General features: G+C 29.7%; 1 protein-coding gene across 1 annotated transcript; it reads left to right on the top strand.

Moving 5' to 3' along the window:
• The first annotated feature begins 564 nt into the window (after nucleotides 1-564).
• On the top strand, nucleotides 565-1,978 carry LOC145160051 (2-oxoglutarate-dependent dioxygenase DAO-like). Its single transcript, XM_079079113.1, has 3 exons — nucleotides 565-911; nucleotides 1,137-1,458; nucleotides 1,550-1,978. Exons 1-3 carry the CDS (start codon nucleotides 565-567, stop codon nucleotides 1,799-1,801), a joined length of 921 nt encoding a protein of 306 aa, XP_078935239.1. The 3' UTR covers nucleotides 1,802-1,978.
• The last annotated feature ends 19,257 nt before the right edge of the window (nucleotides 1,979-21,235 follow it).

The raw sequence follows: 21,235 nt of genomic DNA, 5'->3' as shown, positions 1-21,235 counted from the left end.
AGAAGGCTAAAATGAAGTGGAAAATAGAGGGAATTTTTTTCAAAGTAATGTGCATAGGCATTATATTCCGGATATTAAAAAAAAAAATCTGAAGACTAAGGTATGGATAGTTATTGATTGTTGTTTGTTACTGATTTTGAAATTCTATTCTTCAATTTGTCTATTCAAAATAAAGTTACAGATCACATAAATTCGTTTAATTGGTTACAATCTCATTTTTTATCTTGTTCATTGCTTGTTGTGTTGAAACCTTGTTTCAAGATGATAAATAGGATCAATTCTTGATCTTTCTGATTGGACATGCTTGATTAAGTGTAGAGTTTTGGTTAGTTTAATTAATTTTTATGTGGAAGTTAGAAACTGTAGTTTTTACATATATATATAAAAGTGTTCATCAAGTTAGCTGGATACTTTTAAAAATGAAAATTTACATAAAATAGAAAGTAAAGACAAAATTCGGCGGTATTTTTGGCAATTTGTCTACTTGAAGCAAAAAACAAATCCCTCTCTGCAACTCCCCTTTATAAATTCCCCAATTTACTACGCAAATTTCAGCTACACGAAATGGCCACCAAATGCAGTATCCCGGTGATCGATCTACAAGATTTAGATTCCCCCAACCAATTATCCAAATTGATCTCAGCATGCGAAGAATGGGGCTGTTTCCGGCTACTCAACCACCACGAAGTCCTCCCATCGACGCTGATGTCGGAGATGAAGGCGGTGGTCAGATCACTCTTCGATTTACCGGTGGAGATCAAGCGCCAGAACACCGACGTCATCACCGGAAGCGGATATATGGCTCCATCAGCAAAAAATCCGCTCTACGAAGCACTCGGATTGTATGACATGTCATCTCCTCAAGACGTCGATTCCTTTTGCTCTCAATTGGATGCTTCACCACATCAAAGGTACTTCATCCCTCTTTCTGTAACTTTACATACATATTTCATGATCATCACTGAGAATCAGTCAACGGCCTCCATTTTCCGTATGATATGTAGATAACGAGAAATAACAGGAACTCGGTCGCTTTCATGGTGTTTGAAAGAGATTGATTTTCTTACAAGTAACTGATCCTGAAATAATTGATGAACACATGTGATTTAACTGTATAGAAGTTTCAATTTTGACAGAGAGACAATCATGAGATATGCTGGAGCAGTACATGACCTATTTATGGGGATCGTAGGGAAATTAGCCGAAGGTCTAGGGGCCAAAAGTGAAAATATCGGATTCGAGAATTGGCCATGTCAATTCAGGATAAACAAATACCACTTCACCCCTGAAAGTGTTGGTTCCCCTGGTGTCCAAATACACACAGACTCCGGTTTCCTCACCATCCTCCAAGACGATGAAGGCGTCGGCGGTTTAGAAGTCATGAACAGCTCCGGCGAGTTCATCGCCGTCGATCCCTGGCCAGGCACCCTTCTCGTTAACCTCGGCGACATGGCAACGGTGCGTCCCTACTCCCTAAACCACCAAATTAGGGTTTTTTTCATTCAATTTAGATTTGACGCAATGGTGAATTGATCGATGTTACTTGAAGGTTTGGAGCAATGGAAGATTTTGTAACGTGAAGCATAGGGTGCAGTGTAAAGAAGCGAAGATACGTGTTTCGATTGCGTCGTTCCTTTTAGGGCCGAGAGCGGCGGTGGAACCGCTGCCGGAGCTTGTGGATGATGAGCACCCCCGTGTGTACGTGGCCACCACCTACGAAGAGTACAGGAAGCTGAGGTTCTCGACGAAGCTGCAGGCAGGCGAAGCTCTTGCACTCTTGTACACATCAAGCTCCGAGTGATGAACCATGGTTCAAAACTTCACATCAGTCGCATTTTATTGAGAAAATGTTGCAATATATGTTAGAAAACATGAATATTACATATTACATATTTAATATTAGTATGGCATAGTGCTTAAATAATTTTTTTAAATATTCCAACGAAAATTTGCTTTGGTGGATATATACCAAACATAAGTAGTCATTGTCATTTAGTTGATTGCCATTGCAAACCAAATAGTTAGAGGTAGTTGCAACATGTGTAGTTGCATCGTTTCCAAGTTTTGTTATGTGCAACCTTGTATGGTTGCATTGTCATGCGACTTGATTAAGGTTTCATATAAGGTTTCATATGAGTTTTTAACCAAAATGAAAAAAATATTTACCAATCTAGTAGAGTATGAAAATTATTTACCAAACTAGTGTTTTTCTTCATTTTTTTTTTATTTTTCAATATTTCTTATTGTTTTTCTATTTATTAAAAAATCAGCTTTTTTACTTTTTTTAATTCAGTTTTTTTTACTATTTATTGTTTTTAAATATCAGTTTATTTTTTTATTTTATTTTTGTTTTAGTTTTTTTTTATTAAATTTTATATACTTTTATTTACTATACATTTAACATAAATATCTAACATACAAAAAAGTTTTATTATTTTGGTTCATTATATGCCTATTTGATTAATTTTTTTCTACCGTTTATATAGTGATTACGAGTTTACTTTAATTTTCGTATCATTTATTTATATATATATTTTAAAAACTTAACCCTTTACAAAAAGAAGTTTTTTCTCATGTCTTTATTTATACAACATTTGCATGCTTTTTAATTGAGTTTCTTTACATTGAAAATAAAATATAAAAAGCAAAAGTAATAGTTGTGTTATAAAATTTTGTCCGTATATTTTTTTTTACAATTTTGTTTTCACGTCTTTTGAAATAATAGTTTTTATTGATTTGGAAATTTGTTTTCTAAATATTTTTTACATATTTCGTTTTATGCATGTATTTTATGATTTCTTTCGTGTTACAAATTAGATTTTTTTTAAAATTTGTTTTCTATGTTTTTACATATTTGTTTTTATGTAAAGACAAAAAATATGTAAACTTTTGCTTTTTATATTTTATAATGTAAAGACACTCAATTAAAAAGCATGCAAAGGTTGTATAAATAAAGACATGAGAAAAAACTTGAATTTGTAAAAGGGTTAAGTTTTTAAAATATATGTATAAATAAATGGTAAGAAAATTAAAGTAAACTCGTAATCACTATATAAACGGTAGAAAAAAATTAATCAAATAGGCATGTAATGAACCAAAATAATAAAGCTCTTTTGTATGTTAGATATTTATGTTAAATGCATAGTAAATAATAATAATAATAATAATAATAATAATAATAATAAATTGATATTTAAAATAAATAGTAAAAAAACTGAAATAAAAAAAAGTAAAAAAGCTGATATTTTAAATAAATAGAAAAACAATAAGAAATATTGAAAAATAAAAAAAATGAAGAAAAACACTAGTTTGGTAAATATTTTTCAAACTATACTAGATTGGTAAATATTTTTTTTCAATAACCCAATTTTGGTTAAAAACTCGGTTTCATATTCGCATAATTGGTGCTCCTCTTTTAAGTTTGAGTATGTTTTTAGAAACGAACAACATATTATCATGAAATTAAATTAAAAGTACATTGCTATTTTTTGCTTAAAAGTGAAGTATACTGTTGTTTTTGCCAAAAATAAGTACATTGATTTTTGCTTTAATTTAGAACTACATTGTTGTTTAATACTTAAAAGTGAAGTCATGTGCATTTTCGCGAATAACATGGAATTAGTACTTAAAACCTAAACCCGAATTAGGTACCGATACTGAACCGGTACCATATGGTATCGAATCAGGTTTGATGGGAGATTGTCATTTTCATGTCTTTAATGACGATTTTCTAACAGTGTTAGTTGAAGTACATCTGGTACAAAATATTGAAACATTAAGGACTAACTGTGTCAAATATTTGAAATTTGAATCCTGAGTGTGAATTTGTATATACCATAGCCACGTGTTTTCTAATTTACTCTTTAATATATCCTCTCTAATAAATGAAGGTTGTTTTTGCCACTTGTCACACTCTAATTTAATTTGTCAAATGTCATTTTGTGGTTATTTTGATTTTTTTTTCCACATGTCATTTTATGAGTTTTCTATTTTATTAAATTCGACATGATATTTTAATGTAATAATTGCAATAAATGTAGTAATAAATGAATATTTTCAAAATTCTCAAAATTAAAGCTCATTACTTTCTTTTTCTTTATTTAAATTATTTGTTTAAATTTAAAAGATAAAAAATATTTTCATTATAATAAATCATTATTTTTTTTTATTTTCTTATAAATTCAAAATTTTCAAATAGTTTAACTTTTATATTTAACTTTTTTTTTTTAAATTAACTCATATAATACATGGATTTCACACCTAGTTAATTTAATCTATCAAAAGAAAAATATTAAAAAAAAATATTGTGCAATTTAAAAGATTTATATAAGAAGAAGAAGCGAAGTCATTTGCTCATTTAGAATGTTAAATTTTGATTGGTTTATAAAATTCAGGAGGTGAAATGAGTTTTGTCTTTGTTCAAAATGGAATGTGACATTCCAATATGAAGGCAGACAAAGTTTGTCGTAGGTATTTGTTTGTGTTGGGTTGTCGTGATTTTTTTCATTTTGAAATATATTTATTTATTTATGATTGAATTAAAAAATATATAATTCTTTTTAGAATGATGTTCTTTGAATGTATCGAGTTGCCCGTCGGACGTCGGTGGTCATTAGAAGATATTTGTAAGTTTGGAATTAATATTATGCAAACTACATATTAGGTTTTCAACTTATAACTCATTTTGTTTACAATTTTTAAGATTATATAAAATATAAAAATCTGTTTTATTAGAAATATATACATCAATATTAACCTTCATTTATAGACAAAATGATTTTACGTATTTTAGTAAATTTTGATTATTTTTTTTATTATAAATAAATATAATATTAACAATAAAATAATATTTATTTAAAAAGGAATTATAAACAAACAAATAATTTTATCAAAAAAGAATAGGATCTCATTAAACTTCTACAACCGACCAAGCTTTTAGTTTAGAATTTAAAGTTTTATTTATTATGCAAAATCAAAATGTATCCTTTAATAGATATTTCAGAAAGAGATTTTATAAATTATAATTAATTATTTGTATATTAGGTTTCAAAAATGAAGGCTAGAAGTTTAGATATATTTATTTGGGTTACTTTATAACACTATAACAAGTAGTATATTATTTGTTATGTAAGTTGTTCATATTTTAATTGTATTTAATAAAAAAAATTGAGATCTCATTAAATTATTGGGGTGTTTTCAACCGGGTAAACTGCGATTGAATCCTAATAGGCTACAAGGCGTACATTCTAATATCGAATATATGAGATAATTTGTTCAGTTATATTTATCTAGTATTGATATATCAATCACTAGGTTACAACCCGTGGAAACCACGGGTAAAAAAAAAACAATATTGATAATTAAAATTAGTAATGAAAAATCAAAGATATATAAAATTTTATTAAACTAATAAAATATAAGTTTTGTTAAGACATTTAATAAAATTATGTGAATCAAGAAAAAGATAGACATACATTACTCACAAAGTAGTAGTGTATAAAAAAGTTGAAATATGTAAAACTAAAATGCTATAATCGACATTAAAGTGAAAGTTTAATAAAAGGAGATATATAGATAAAAGGAGATATGGACCAATCAATCCATTTATAATTACAATTCTTTCTCCTACGTTTGATCCACACGAACACCTGTGACTTAATAGTATCTACCACCATTGTTGGGGACGAACGTATGTTTTTAAGTACCCTGTCGTATCTCGCCTTCCAAATCCACCATAGCGTCCCGTAGCATATAGCGACTATGTTATTTTTTTATCCTTATTCTTCCCAAAATATGTCAAATACTCAACTAAATCTCCAATTGTCGGTACCTGTACTACTAGAATGCCACACCACTTCATCACCCAACCCCAGACTTCTCTCGCAACCGGTAATTGGTCAAAAATTAGCTTAACAGTTATTACAAAGGACTATAAATTTAGATCAATTTGCTCCAAAAAGAAAAAAAACATGATTTTTAATACAAGAGATGTCATTAAATTTTCTACGTGTTCTTGTGTATTCTATTTTCATTTAATTGTCACATTATTATATTTATTAAAGGTAATGCCAATGACAACCCTAAATCTGGTCGTTCCTTCTTATTTTCCTAAATGGAAGGCACTACTTACAAGAGTTTACACATGATATTTTTAATAAACTCATAGTTAAATTAACATATACAAATTAAACTAACGGCTCTTTGGAAAAAGAACTAATGCAAAGAATATGAGTAATATTTAACATTTATTATTGGTTGTACCATGTAATCAATTTTATTTTATGGTTTTATCGTGTTTATAACATTTTTTAAAAATAAATGTAACTAAACCAAGTAAATGTTGATTTATCCAATTTTGAGTAATTTGGTTTCGGAATAGTAATTTGGTTAACCAGAAAACCAATTAAAATTGAACATGAAAAAAATAAACATATTAAACTTTGAGAAAATGCAAATAAAAATTAATATAGAAACATTAAATTTAAAACATTTGTAAAACAGAAAAGCATTTGTTTGAATAGTGGTGCAGTGAGTATTATGGCCAATAGCCGATACAGAGTGCTAAAATGAATTTGTTACAAACAAAAACTTCTCTTTAATTGTTTAAAAGTGATAAATGAATCTGCAATCTTCTATGGGACAAATACACAAATATGCAATTAAACAAAGATGCACTAAGCTATGAACTAATAAAACTTGAAAACAATTACAAGTCAAAAGTGATAGTCGTGAGACAACTCAGTAAGTTATAAACTAATAAATTTTTAAACACCTATAACTATTACATAGTAAGTTATATAAAAACATTTACTTAAGCGTATATAATGCTTCTTTATGTTTATCTTTAACAACATCAATACCATTGTTTCCATTATCACCAACAACAATGGCATCTTAAGTGAAATTCAAAGAAAATTTCATGAACGTTGACTAAATGAGCATGGTCATCATTCTCAAAGAAAAATGCATCAATACATTTAAATGAAATACAAAAAGGAGAGGTTACCCTTTGATAGTGATCTCACTTCTTCCTATCCCAGCCCCAGCCAAACCAGACATGAACTTAGACATACGAAAGAATATAACAGAATTTAACAAACACAACCACTCAAATTACCCTTTTAATAACAATGTTCCCAATAAAAGGGGCTTCTATCAAGTAAAAGTTTTTTTACCAAATGTCAATATACTGCAATTACACATTTCAAATACAAAGAATGCAACAAATATAACCATATTTGTTCAAAACTTACATTTCCTCAACTGTTAAGCAGCACCAAACAATGCAAATTATGTCAGCCAGTAGTCCTTTTCCTACACATGAAACCAACCATTTAAATCTAAAGTTTAAAAAAGAGTGACAATTAAGAAAACTTAATCCTAAAAAATCAGATTGCAAAAAAAAATTAAACAAAAAAAGTGGAGTTATTATAAACAACACAATTAACTTTTAACTCATTATGTGGAACTTACTTGTAAGAAAAATTGAAGATTTTGATGTGTCAACCTCAAAAAAGAAGACATGGGGCTGCAAATCGATATATTCTTCAAAGTAAAATCAAAAGTAAATCTCTTTTTCTTGCATATATCCATTGTAGTTTAAAACATGGTACTTCCAGAAACAACATTTTAATTCCAACTAAGCTTTACCTTTATATCAAAACAACTTTTAGAAATAACACACACACATATGGTATAACAGAAACTATGTTGATATATCTTGTATTTTTCCTTTTATGCAGGGTTAAATGTTGAAGATATAGCAACATACTTACACTCATACTCTCTGAACCGTTTTTGTCCTCAAGTAGCTTCTAAAACATACTTACACTAAAAAGTTATATGATAATATTCAAACCAACAACTAAAAATCAACTTTATATTTAATAAATAAAATTATTATTTCTTTTACAAAATCTTCAAACCAACAACTAAAAATCAAAATAACACGTGAAAATTGATCCTTCAATTTAGGAGACTGACTGTGATGTCATCGTAGAAAATGTTAGAACTAATAATGATAGAGTATTATTGGAATACACACATACAAATAGAGTAAAAGGCAAACACTAAAAACGACATACACTGATTTGAAGTATCAAACTGATGGAAGGTTGATGTTTTTTTCCTTCAATTTATGCAGATGATTTATGAGAGATCGGACGTGTGAATGAAATGTTGATATAGGTTTAATGTATTTATAATTTGAAAAAACATGGGATTGAGAAAGAAAACCGATTCAAATCGCATTGAAAATAGGAGATATGATATTTTCTGTTGCAGGTTATAATTTTAAGAGGTTTTTATTGAAAAATGTTGCTGGAGATTATAAGGATTACCTATTTTCAAGCAATTGAATGATAATCTCTTATTATAGGTGGAATATAAGATCATATAATTGCCTAAAAATTGTATTACTTTCGGATTTAGTGGAGATAATTGGATTGTTTGTAATGTAAAGTGCTGAAAATAAGAAAAAAATTAATAATAATTAATAGGCCTGATATATAGAGGTAAATAATCTGTTATAGTTGAAATATCTTCTTAAATTTTAAATAACCTGCATTATATTCTCCTTATTTAGTGGGAAGAATTTAAATTTTGTAATGCTAGATTGAAGGGCCAAGGGGTAAAAAGTAGAAGAAGAGCAATTTTGTAAAATCACTTTGATAAAATAGGCGGGAAAATAAGCTGGGGATTGGCGTATGAGAAGACACGTGACATGAATTGTACTGTTTTATTATAGTAGGGGATTAGGGAGGAGGGAGTCGTTCCCTCCCAACCCACCGAACCCACTGTCACATTACTTTTTCTCTTTTATTTTTCTTCATCTTTCCGAACCCACAACACACGAAAATCCTATCTTTTTGAACCCACTCAACCCACTCAATTAAAAAAAATATAAAACAACTAAGGTACAAGTTTTAAAACACATGGTATAAAAGAAAATAAGAAAGAAAAAGTAGAGAGAGATGATGAAGTGGGTTAGTGAAACCAATCAACTCACTCGTTGAAGCGGGAGTGGTACCGCCGATAACTCTATTGCTAATTAAGATTTTACATTTGATTGTTTTGTATTTTTTTTTAATTGAGTGTGTTGAGTGAGTTCAAAAAGATATGATTTTCGTGTGTTGTGGGTTCAGAAAGATGAAGAAAAACAAAAGAGAAAAAATGATGTGGTAGTGGGTTCAGTGGGTTGGGAGAGAATGGCTCCCTCCTCCCTTATGATATAATTACCCAGCTGAAATACATTCTAATAAGGTAACAAGGAACCCAAATAAAATGTTTATTATGACAGTGGATATACTAAAAGATCATTAACATAAAAAACAAACAGAATGCTAGTGATTGTCATATTTAGGGAATACATATTTTTTATTTACAAACCATTCCGGATCATATGAAACCAAACAATAAAATAAAGTATTGGTAGCAAACTAGCAATGAATAAAATAAGCGTGGTCTACAAAATAAAAAGGTTAATTTTAAATGTACGGATCATAACTTAAATACACGAACTATAATCTTTCAATTCACTGTCAATCGTGAATAAAATATCAAAATTTTAATATATATTTATTTTCAATTTACACCCTTTCATTTTTAATCAATGTTTCAAAATATATTTTTAGTTTCTAAAATTCTTACTACATGTTTTTATTTATTTTTTATATAATTTAACCGTCTTAACGTGTTCAATCTATGCCAAATACCAGAATACATTAAACTTATTAAAATCACATCTTAAAAAAATAACAACAATCTCTTTATTTATTATTTTTGGAGGATGATGGGTATATATATATATATATATATATATATATATATATATATATATATATATATATATATATATATATTATTAAACATATTGCCTCTTTCTTGAAAATTAAGAGGTACAATACCTATTACCACATGTACAATAATATTAAGCTTATAATCACAATCACATGTATAGGTATACACGGTATTACTTATCGTATAGGTATACATAGTGTTACCAAATCGAAGATGTTACCCTAATCTGCTCTAAACACAACACTACACACACAACAGCCGCCATCGGAACGAAATCGAAACCCTCTTCTTTCCGTCTCTCTCTTGGCGTCGTTGTTGAATGTATCAACGCCTCCACCGTCGCGACCTGACCTCGGATGGTACGCCACAGGATCTTCGAAGGAGCACGGAAGTGAATGGGACCATGAGACGGCTTGGTGTTCATATGCTTACGGAGATAATGAAGGTACTTCATTTTCTGAAGAACAAGACTACCGGAGAGGCAGATCTCTTCAGTGCGCACGACGGTAACCCGCTGGCCATTGAGAAGATCCTTTTCCAAGATAGACGACAATCGACCAAATCGCACTTTTTGCCCTAGGAACCATTAAGGTATGCAAAAATCGATCGCATTTTTCATAATTTCTTGTCGATCTTCTGTAAAATTAAAACTGATGTTGTTGGATATGCGACTTATAATGAATAATCTTGAGGGGTTTCTTTGTTCATGATAATAAAATATATTCCAATCCAAATGGTGTTATTATGGGGGATCATTTCGTCTTTTTGGGGGATCAAACTGGTTTTCAACTGATTGATTTGGAGGATGCATCTGATTTTAGTGAGCTTGTTTCAAAGCGTGATGGCCCTGTCACTTTCCTACAGTTGCTGCATATTCCTGCAAACCCTGATGGCAATGAGAAGTTCCTACCATTACATCCGTTGCTAATAGTGGTTGCAAATGATGAAGCCACCAGGCCCACCATGGGTCAAAACCGAAGCTATTTGAGTCCAGCTGGCAAGGATGGTTCAATTGTGTCTCATCAGTTTCATTGGTTCCCTGTTTAATTCTTTATTGTTTATAATTTCACAATCTATATATATTTTCTATATAATTTTACTTGACTGAAGTGTTGTAGGTTTGTGGAAAGGTGGAGACTAGATGCTCATTCTTGGATAAACAGGGGATCCACTGTGTAGGATTCTGGATATGCGAATGTAGTTGTGGGGCTTCAGTTACTTTCTTGGATCATTTGATGTTCCTTTTTGATCCTTCTTTTCTCCTGATGTTTCAATACACCTGTGATTAAATACACATGGGATCTCATTGTTTATTTATTTAATTGGAAGGTATGACAAGGGCTGGAATCTTTAGTAAATTATGCCCTTGTAAAGGTACTGTTTTAAATTTTCATTGGCGTAGTTTCAGATCATTTATACTTACTTCTGAAAGCTACTCTACACAAACTGCAAAAATGCAGGGCCTTTGTCCATATCAACAAACAAATTAAGTAGTTGGAATGAGTTTTATGAATGGAGAGGCATCCCTTTAGATTCTCCTGTTGATCTGCTTCTTCACTGGGTAATGTAGTTCCATTGTGTACTATATATATTCTCCTGTTGATCTACTTCTGTGAAATAGTTGATCCCTGAAACTACTGATGAACTGTGCATACACTACCTAGGTTTTTTCATCACTTTTAGAACCTGATTTAGCTTATTATGTTAAAATAGTGTCCTTTTGTGGATTCTTGATTCTGATTAATGGGTTGGCTTTGTGAAGGGCCAGAAAGGGAAGTTTATCAACTCTGGTGCCAGTGCTTCAAATTACTTTAAGGTAACTTTTATGTGTTTCACAATTCAAATTTTAGAAGTTGTTTCTGACATTTGTTTTTATTTGTTTGCATCTGTTTGTGCTTCAAATTACTTTAAGGTTTGTGCTTCAAATTATCTGCCCTCACACCACTTCTCTGGCGATGAACCCCCACCCTTGATCTGTCGAAAAAACCACCACACAGACGATCCCTTCTTTTCGTTTATTCAGAATCTTAAAGATTTGGGTTTGGATCAAGAGTTAATTCAATATGATGGCTCAATATGGAGCTCTATAAATTTTCACATCTGGTAAGTTAGTTTTTTTTCCTGCTATTAATTAGAGGAGAGTTACTCAAGTTTTGAGTGCATTGGGTTTTACTGACATGGACGAATGGTGCAGGCTTCTTGACAATAACAACTTATCTGGCTATCTTCCTCTCGAGCTCAGTAAACCCCCATACTTGATTATACTATATTCTTTATTTCAATACTATAGTGCTTTTATAAATATTTTTGTTTTTGTCAAATCTTAAAATTAAGGGGTTAAATGCTCTTTGTTTGACAGTAAATTTAACAACAATCACTTTGAAGGAAGTACACCATCCTCTTATTGAAATATGCTAGGAAGGGCCAACTTGTAAGGGTAGCTTAAGTTTTAATAAACTTTAGTAATAATAAATTTCAACACATAGCATTCTAATCCAATATTATTTTGGGTGATGCAGTAGTTTAAGGAACTGCACCTTAGAAGGACCAATCCTTAATCTTGATATGCTTTTACACAGTTTATTCTTGATCTACTTTGTGTCTTCGTGTTTGGAGTTTGGATTCTTATACTTTTATATGATAAGCTATGCAATGATCTGTCAATATATTAGCTTACTGGTACAATTCCTCCCAACTTTTCAAGCCTTCCTAACCTTCAAAGATTGTAAGAATTATTTAACCTGTTAAAATATACATGTATATAATGGTTGTAAATTTTCAATTCAACCAAAAAACTTATAGTGTAAGACCTCAAACATGAAGACCCCTCTCCCATTTTGTCTCTCTTATGCTCTAATTCTTTCTCTGAGCTCATATGCCTTCTTTGGTATCTTCCAGGGATGTGAAAAGTAACAAGATTTCAGGCATTTCAGACAACATTAACTTCTCTCCAGATGTCACCCTCAGGTTCGTTAATTTTATTTCTAATTGTATATTCACACCAGATTTCCAGTTGGTTATAAAAACTATTTTTCCAAGAACATGTGAGCTTTAAAAATAATAAAAATTTGTGTAACAGGCAGGCTTGTATCTGTTTATGTTTTTTTTCAGTATGTTTAACAGATCTCAACGTTTGGCTACCAATACATGAAGCAATTTTTACAAAACAACATATTTTGGTATAATAAGAAAAAGAAATCATTTTAGTTGGCTTTTGTATGAAGTTCACTTTTTTATTTTTAAATTTACCAAATTCTTTCAATATAATTAAAAACGTGTTTTATTTTTTTAATTAATATATAGTAAAATTACAATAAAGATATATTAAATAATCTATGATTTTAGCTGTTAATTTTTAGTATTATTTATTTAATTGAAATTATAATTATAATTGACTTATTTTTGGCATGATTTTGCATATACTTTGATATGATATTAATTGCATTATTTTTTTGCATGTGAACTGAAGAAAAGAAGAAGAATGTGCGATCGGAACAAAAGAAAAGAAGGGCACCACTGTTTTCCTTATCTTCCTACTACAATTTATTTTCTACCAGGTAAGAACTACTTGCTATGATGTTTAATTAGATATATGAATGCTATTAATTCTCAAGTAATAAACTTTGTTTCGGCTTGATGTTACATTTGATATAACTTGAAGTGTGTATGTATACTATTTTCTTTTTATTTCTTTCATCTGAAGTAACAAACTTCTTCTATATACATTTGTGATAGTATGTATTTGTGTCTTTGACTATCTGTACATGTGTATGTTTTGTGTATTTGAGTTAGTGTGTGTTTGTGACAATTATGATTTTTTTTCACTTTTTCTTCTATGTCTCTCTTCATAATGCTAAAATATCACATTATTTGTTAAATTAAGAACAAGGTTCGTTGCTGTTGACCGGAGTATTGATTATATATGTATGTGATTATAAAACAAAAATAGTTAAAAACTATTCTAATGTTACAATTTTTTGAAAAAACAAATAATTTTGCAAATTAGCTGTCAACATTTACCATTTCTGTTGCACCTAAACTGTATGAAATTTGGTAAACCATATAAAGAACTTCACCAATTTTATGTTTATTTTGTTTGAAATCGATTACAATGGTCAACTGTTTCGCCAAAACATTCAAATTATGTATTACTTTTTTGGACTATTGTTGTTTTACTGCTTCTTTATGTTTGTTTGCTGCTTCTTTATGTTTGTTTGAAGAAATTTGGTTTGTAAAGATTAGCATAATTTCTTATAATTAACCATTTATGTAAAGTCATTAAAACACAAACCGTTCATATAAAATTAACCATTTTTTTTGTGAGATTTAACAAACATTGTTCAAGGCTTTAGTGGAACCTAGACAATCTTCACTTTTTCCTAAAGCAATTGATGTAAGAGTAAATTATTTATTCACTTTCAATTAAAAAAAAATTATTTTCTTTAATTCATTTTAAAATTTGAACAGGACTACATGGGCTAAGCTAAGAGACAACTCAACTTATGGTGTAGTGTTTTTTGTTGTATGTCGTGGAAAGGTAATTTATAATTTTATATAGTATTTGACTATTTTCTCCTTATGACATTTTATTAAAAAGTTTAAATTTTTATATAAATAGGAAAGTGAAGGATTAGATTTTGCTGATCAAGCTGGAGGAGCTGTAATTGTGATTGGAATTCCATTTGCAATGAGGAATGATCCAAAAATCCATTTAAAACGTGAGTTTTTAGACCAACATGTACTCTCCCAAAAAGGATCCAATGTAATTAATTTTGGTCAACAAAGTCAAACTCACTTAAATTTATATATTTTTTTATTTTATAGGATTATAAGTAGATTGCCTTTTTTAGGTTCTCACAGGAGAAGAGTGGTATAGTCAACAAGCATCACAGACGGTCAACCAACCGAATGTTTGTACTTACACTGTTTTGGTGTAGTTTATATATTGGACATTATAAATGTACAAAACTACATGATTACAGATTGTTGTTATTTATATATTGTAAAATCAAGTATGAACTATTAGATGAAATTCCAAATGTATACTCAGCTTCTGTCGTATTGTATGACTATGCATCTAGCAAGAAACTATCCATTGAAATGAACTATTCGACACAAAATAGTCTACCAAAAGGCCACAATGAATAGCTTACGTCTAAAGGAAACTAATCATATCATTACTATCTTCCGAAAGAAACTATTTGCCGTCCGACGCTTAGCGCGGGTAAACGGCTAGTATATATATATATATATATATATATATATATATATATATATATATATATATATATATATATATATATATATATATATATATATATATAGAGAGAGAGAGAGAGGCAGAGACCAAAGTATATTTTTTTGTCGTGTAAAATTATATCATAATTTGTAATATACATTTGACCAATAAATAACGTCGCAAATCGAATAGTTAAAAAATATTTGAAAATCAATATCATAAAAATATAAAATGGATAATGACTTAAAAGGGTAATGTATTTTTCGATTTGTACACATTTAGTCACTGAATTTTTTTTTCCGTCTACATTTACCCCTTCAACTTGTTAAACTGTACACATTCAGTCCTTATGATCGGCTACTCCAGGTTAGCCGGTAAAAATGACTTAATAGGGTAATATATTTCTCACTTTGTACACATTTAGTCCTTAATATTTTTGTACACATTTAGACCTTAATATATTTTTTTGCAAAATAAGTCATTTTTGTTTTTGTACTCATTAAATACTTATGAATGATTTCTTTAGTTTTTTCTCACGAAATCTTACGTGGGAAATTCATTAATGAAGTGTTTGGGCCTCTTGATGCTTATGTCCATCACGATCTCAACTACTTGGTTGCTTAGGTCATGTATTTTGAACGTCATAACTTCCTCATACGATCTTAGATTTTAACGATCTTTATATCCATGCGAATGATCTTTATATCCATGTGTTCGTATTTTAGTCTACTGCAACTTTTATTTAGATTACTCCCATTAAAAAATAATATATTTTTACTTACGATTTTTATATCCATACGCAGGGGCGGATTTAACCTGGTCCGGGTGTTGCACCGTCAACACCTGTTTTTTCTGTCCGCAGTAGAAAAAATTTCGATTATTTTTCCTTTATAGCTATTTTTCATGTATTAGCAACACCTATTTCATCTCGGCAACACCTACTATGTATTTCTGCGTCTTCCCCTGTCCATACTTTTTCTATGAATGCATGTATGGATGTTTTTTTTATAAAATCATAACTAAAAATATATTACATTTTAACGGGAGTAATCTTAATGAAAAAATGAACATGTGGATATAAAGATCGTTAAAATCTGATATCGCATGAAGAAGTTATGACGTTCAGAATACAAGTCATAAGCCAAACCACAAGACCTACGCAATCAAGCAGTCGAGATCATGTTGGACATAAATATCAACAATCCAAAACAACTCATCAATAATTGTCTCACGTAAGATGTCGTGAAAAAAAAACCTAAAGAAATCATTCATAAGTACTGAATGAGTACAAAAAAAAAGACTTATTTGAAACAAAAAAATGTTAAGGACCAAATATGTACAAAATTATTAAGGACTAAATGTGTACAAAATGAAAAATATATTACTCTATTAAGACATTTTTCCCGGCTAACCTGAAGTAACCGGTCATAAGGACTGAATGTGTACAGTTTAACAGTTAAAGGGGTAAATATGGACGAAAAAAAACTCAGTGACCAAATATATACAAATAGAAAAATACATTACCATGTTAAATCATTATCCCAATATAAAAACCAAGTAAACAACATAATTCTAGAATAAATATTGAATAACTTTTGTTTTAAATTCGATAGTCATAACTGAGAATTAAGGGTCCAAATCTTGTTTGAAACAAAATGTATAAAATTTAGGAGTATTAGAAGGGATGTGTTTATAAAAGAACATGGTTTTTATAAAAGAACACCGTTATTTTAAAAACACTAGATTAGTATATTTTTATCGTTATTTATTTATTTTGTTATAATATTGATAATATTTATTTTTTAAGATAATATTTTTTTTTATAATTTAAGGTCTCCTATTAATCTTTTATTAATCCTTCGATCCCAATCAACCGACTAACTAACGTCGAACGTTTTTTAATATATATATATATATATATATATATATATATATATATATATATATATATATATATATATATATATATATAAAAGGAATAAAAGTAATTTTTGAAACTAAAGGATGAAAACTGAAAGTATACTATAATAAAAAGGGCTAAAGCTGTAAATTTAAGAAAATTGGCCACTGAAAAGTGTTCAAGATAATACATTTTACAATTTTCAGACGTATTGACGAAAGAATTCGTCCAAATAACAATACCCGATAAATTTTAGGCATAAGTGCAATTGTGCAAAGTGTGGAATACGTGAATGATATGACATTAGATTACTTGATACGTCTTTCAAATGAAAATTAACATAGAGGAGGATAAAACATAACTATAAGTGTTTAGGTATTGAACTAAACTCTAGTGTTAAAAGGTTTAAACTTTATACCATTTATGCTTACTTTCTATTTGTAAGTTTATTAGTGCACCTTCTGTATGGTTTATGTTGGAGATCTGGTACGAGTGTTAATTTATAACACGACACAACAAAAATACACGAAAAGAAACGAAATTGGGACGAAACTGAAATTTGAATTCGTGTTCGTGTTAGCAGTAAAAAACATGACGTCGTGTCGTGTTCGTGTTCAAAATTCGACATGAAATTGACACGATTTAGAAGTTCTTTATCGTGTTTTTCGTGTTATATTTAATAAAGTATTCATTAAATAAACTAGTTTTTAGTAAATGTTATATTGTCGTGTCGTGTCGTGTTTGTCGTTTTATAATTCGTTCGTTTTCGTGTTAGTTAGAAAAAACACGACATTGTGTCGTGTCCGTGTTACATAAACATTGTTGTGTCGTGTCGTGTCAGACAGAAACACGAAACGATAGCACGATTTGTCACCCCTAATATCTGGATACCCTTTGGATCGTGTAAATATTTTTCGAACTGATATTTCTACTCTATGTCTAGGTTGCAAGAAATTCAGCCTAGGATAATCCAAGAGGACGCTTACGAATCTAGGCACAGAAATTGTAAGCCAAATTGCTAGAAGGATTCTATGTCCGTCTGAAGAAAAAGAGAGCTAATCATTTTCGTGTATCTTCTCAAAGAGAAGAGCCGTTTTACTGATAATAAATGAGGTTAGGGTTAACCGTCATGGGTTTCTTTGGAAGCAGCGGAACCCCAGCCAAGGTCTCTGCCCCTTGGACCCCGCTAGGGGCGCTGCCCCTAGACCCCGCCAAAGGGGCGCTGCTTCCGGACCCTCGACTTGTCGTTGAACCGACTTCTAATTCGATCTTATACATACGTGCACTCCGCACATACCCCGTACATATATTAAAGTACAAATTATGAAGCCCGTTAGCTCACATATTAGTTCCAATTACATAAAATGACATGGTAACACTAAAATCACCAACAACTTCTATCTGATTTTATTTGGATTTAGGTTGTTATGCCTTCTATCTGATTTTATTTATGCAAATTCAAAGCTATAGGGCCTCTTGTATGTATAGAAATTGTAAATTAGTTAAGAGGCATATGACTACTAAGCATTCTCGTCAAGCCTTTGATCGGGGATTTTACGACCAAAATTTGGCCAAATTTGGCCAATAGGTTTTAGCATGCCTATTTTTGAACCATATATTGGGGTTTACCCGGGCCTTTGGCCATCGACCAAGCTTTATCCGGATCGGGCTTTCGAGCCGGATTGAAATTTTTGACTTATAAAAGTTGTTGAGGAGGCGAAGGAGGGATGTCAACTGTCAAGTAAGCCAACTCTTACTTTCCAACTGTTTTTTTGTAGTATTTTTTTTAAGTTTCGGTTTGAGTGGTTTTATGAAATAAATAACGATTTAAAAGGGTAACATAGTTTAGATTGTGTATATGCCTAGTCATTTATTTTATTTTTGTACATATTTAGTTATTTATGTTTTTTATACACATTAGTCACTTATGTTTTTTATTTTGTATACATATGACCATTACATTTGGTGGTCATATGTGTACAAAGTAATATATATATATATATATATATATATATATATATATATATATATATATATATATATATATATATATAATGACTAAATATGCATAAATGATTAAATATGTACACAATTTAAATTATATTACCCTTTTCAAGCATTATCCCTTTCTCACAATTTATATCATCATTTTTGTGAACAGCACTTAAATATATTGTGTAACGGCTAATGTATTTCACATTCATTGTTGTCGTCATTATTTTTATTCAACAATCCAACAAGTTTTTAAAATATATAACAAAGTAGGGGTGAGCAGATTAACCAAAAAACCGAACCAAAACCAAATTAACGGATATAATCGAACCATTTTAACTTAACCATTACTAAAAGATATGGTGCGGCTTCTAATTTTGATTAACCGAATACATATGGTTCAGTTATTGTTTTCATTTAAAATCGAACCACTTAAAACTGAACCGAACCAATAATATTAATAAATGTTTTAATAAAAATATATAATATAATATTAAATATATAGTATGTAATTATATTAGGATTTAGAATTTTAAAGGGTAATTATTTGAAATTAGATAGGATAAGTAATCTTCTATCAATACAATTATATATACACAATCACTTTTTATAGCAATGTACTTTATGTTTTTCAAATTTATAGAAAAATATTTTTATCTTTATGTCATTGTAAACCATTATGGTTAACCGATATTAACCATTAACCGATTAAAATCATTAACCAAAACCAATGTTAATCGTCATCCAGTGGCTATCGAAATACATTAACCAATTGTAATGGTTATGGTTCGGTTTTGACCAATAACCGAACCAAACGGACTCATACATATATTAAAAAAAAATTGAAGTAACGACGCATCTAATATTTACCGATAGACCAACTACTCTCAAAAGTATAAAAAATGTCAAATTTAGAAATGATACTTTTTTGAAATGCAATTCGACGCATATATCAGATGAAATTCTACATATTTGATGAATGGTCGTGTTTTACGACAAAATGATATATTAATAGACTTTTATAAAGAATATGTTTATCATAATGACCAAATAAATATTAACATGAACGATCGAGACAATTTAAACTATTTACATGGAAAAAGAAAATTATAATTAAATAATTGCATATTTATCATATACATATGTAATAGCAATTGTTTCAAAGGTTTTATTTATGTCATTGTTCAAAAGTTATATACACATTTTTTCATGTCGTTGGTCATATATTGATGTGTATAATATATAATATCTCAAATTAATTAAATATTTTAAAGGGTTGTCATACTATCTAAGTGTAGCAAAATTAAGTCCGACCATAAATATTTTTGGCACGACTAAAATATTGTTAGTATTCTGCAATTTAACATCGTGTGATGGGTTCAACCTGAGTCATCCAGTGGGTATGATTTTCCTTTTTTTTTCTTACCATTTACAAACTGAGATTTGAAAATAATGTGAGTTGGTTTCTGTATCATCATCCGATAGTGTGTGTTGGTCATAACCATTGTCAAAATAATAAAAATAATGTTAGTTGGTTTTCAAATTTTACAAGTAAAAAAGAATCAAATTTATCAGCGATTTTAGAGTGGTATATAGTTATGCCACATGAATCATATATATGTTATGATGGAAGAAGAATCTATTAACTTTGATGTCTTAAATTGATGACAAGAACCTCAATAAAAATGGTTCATTCTATGTTTTAGGCCTTGTTTGATAAAAGATAGAATGAACTATAATAGAGTTTTAAAGTAACTGATTGAACATTCCTTGACATTTCTTACATTCAATATCATGTACACGTACCCATAACTACATTAAAAACAACCACTCATGCATGCAACTATTGTTTCAAGAGATGCATATAAAGTCACGTGATAAGGATGGAGTTCATAAATAACATTGGATCATCATCATCATACCAAGTCTTTTCGGAATGCAGCTCATTAAGACCAAGGAAAGAAGTGAGCATGTGAATAGTACAAGTTAAAGGAATGAGGGGTGACTGGATAAAATAATATCTATTCGTAGAAAGAGTTTTATGGGATAAAAAAACATGTGAACGAACAAGATTTTAAAAAATATGATTAAATAACGATACAATAAATGATAATTCCACGATCCACATATTTAATATATTGAACTGTAATGAATCAAACATGTCTCAAATAGATTTATGCAATATATTTCGCATGAACTTAAATTTATGAAATGTGAGCGTTATTTTTTTAAACCATTTGAATCTGAATTACAAAATTGTTGAAAACTCATCAAAAAAATGCCATTTCCAGTTTTCCACAGGTAAA

The sequence above is a fragment of the Lactuca virosa genome, chromosome 2 (genome assembly GCF_052849685.1).
Source record: "Lactuca virosa cultivar CGN04683 chromosome 2, Lactuca_virosa_CGN04683_v6, whole genome shotgun sequence".
Taxonomy (NCBI): Eukaryota; Viridiplantae; Streptophyta; class Magnoliopsida; order Asterales; family Asteraceae; genus Lactuca; species Lactuca virosa.
Note: the sequence above shows the minus strand (reverse complement) of the source record. Positions and strands in the feature narration are given on the sequence as shown.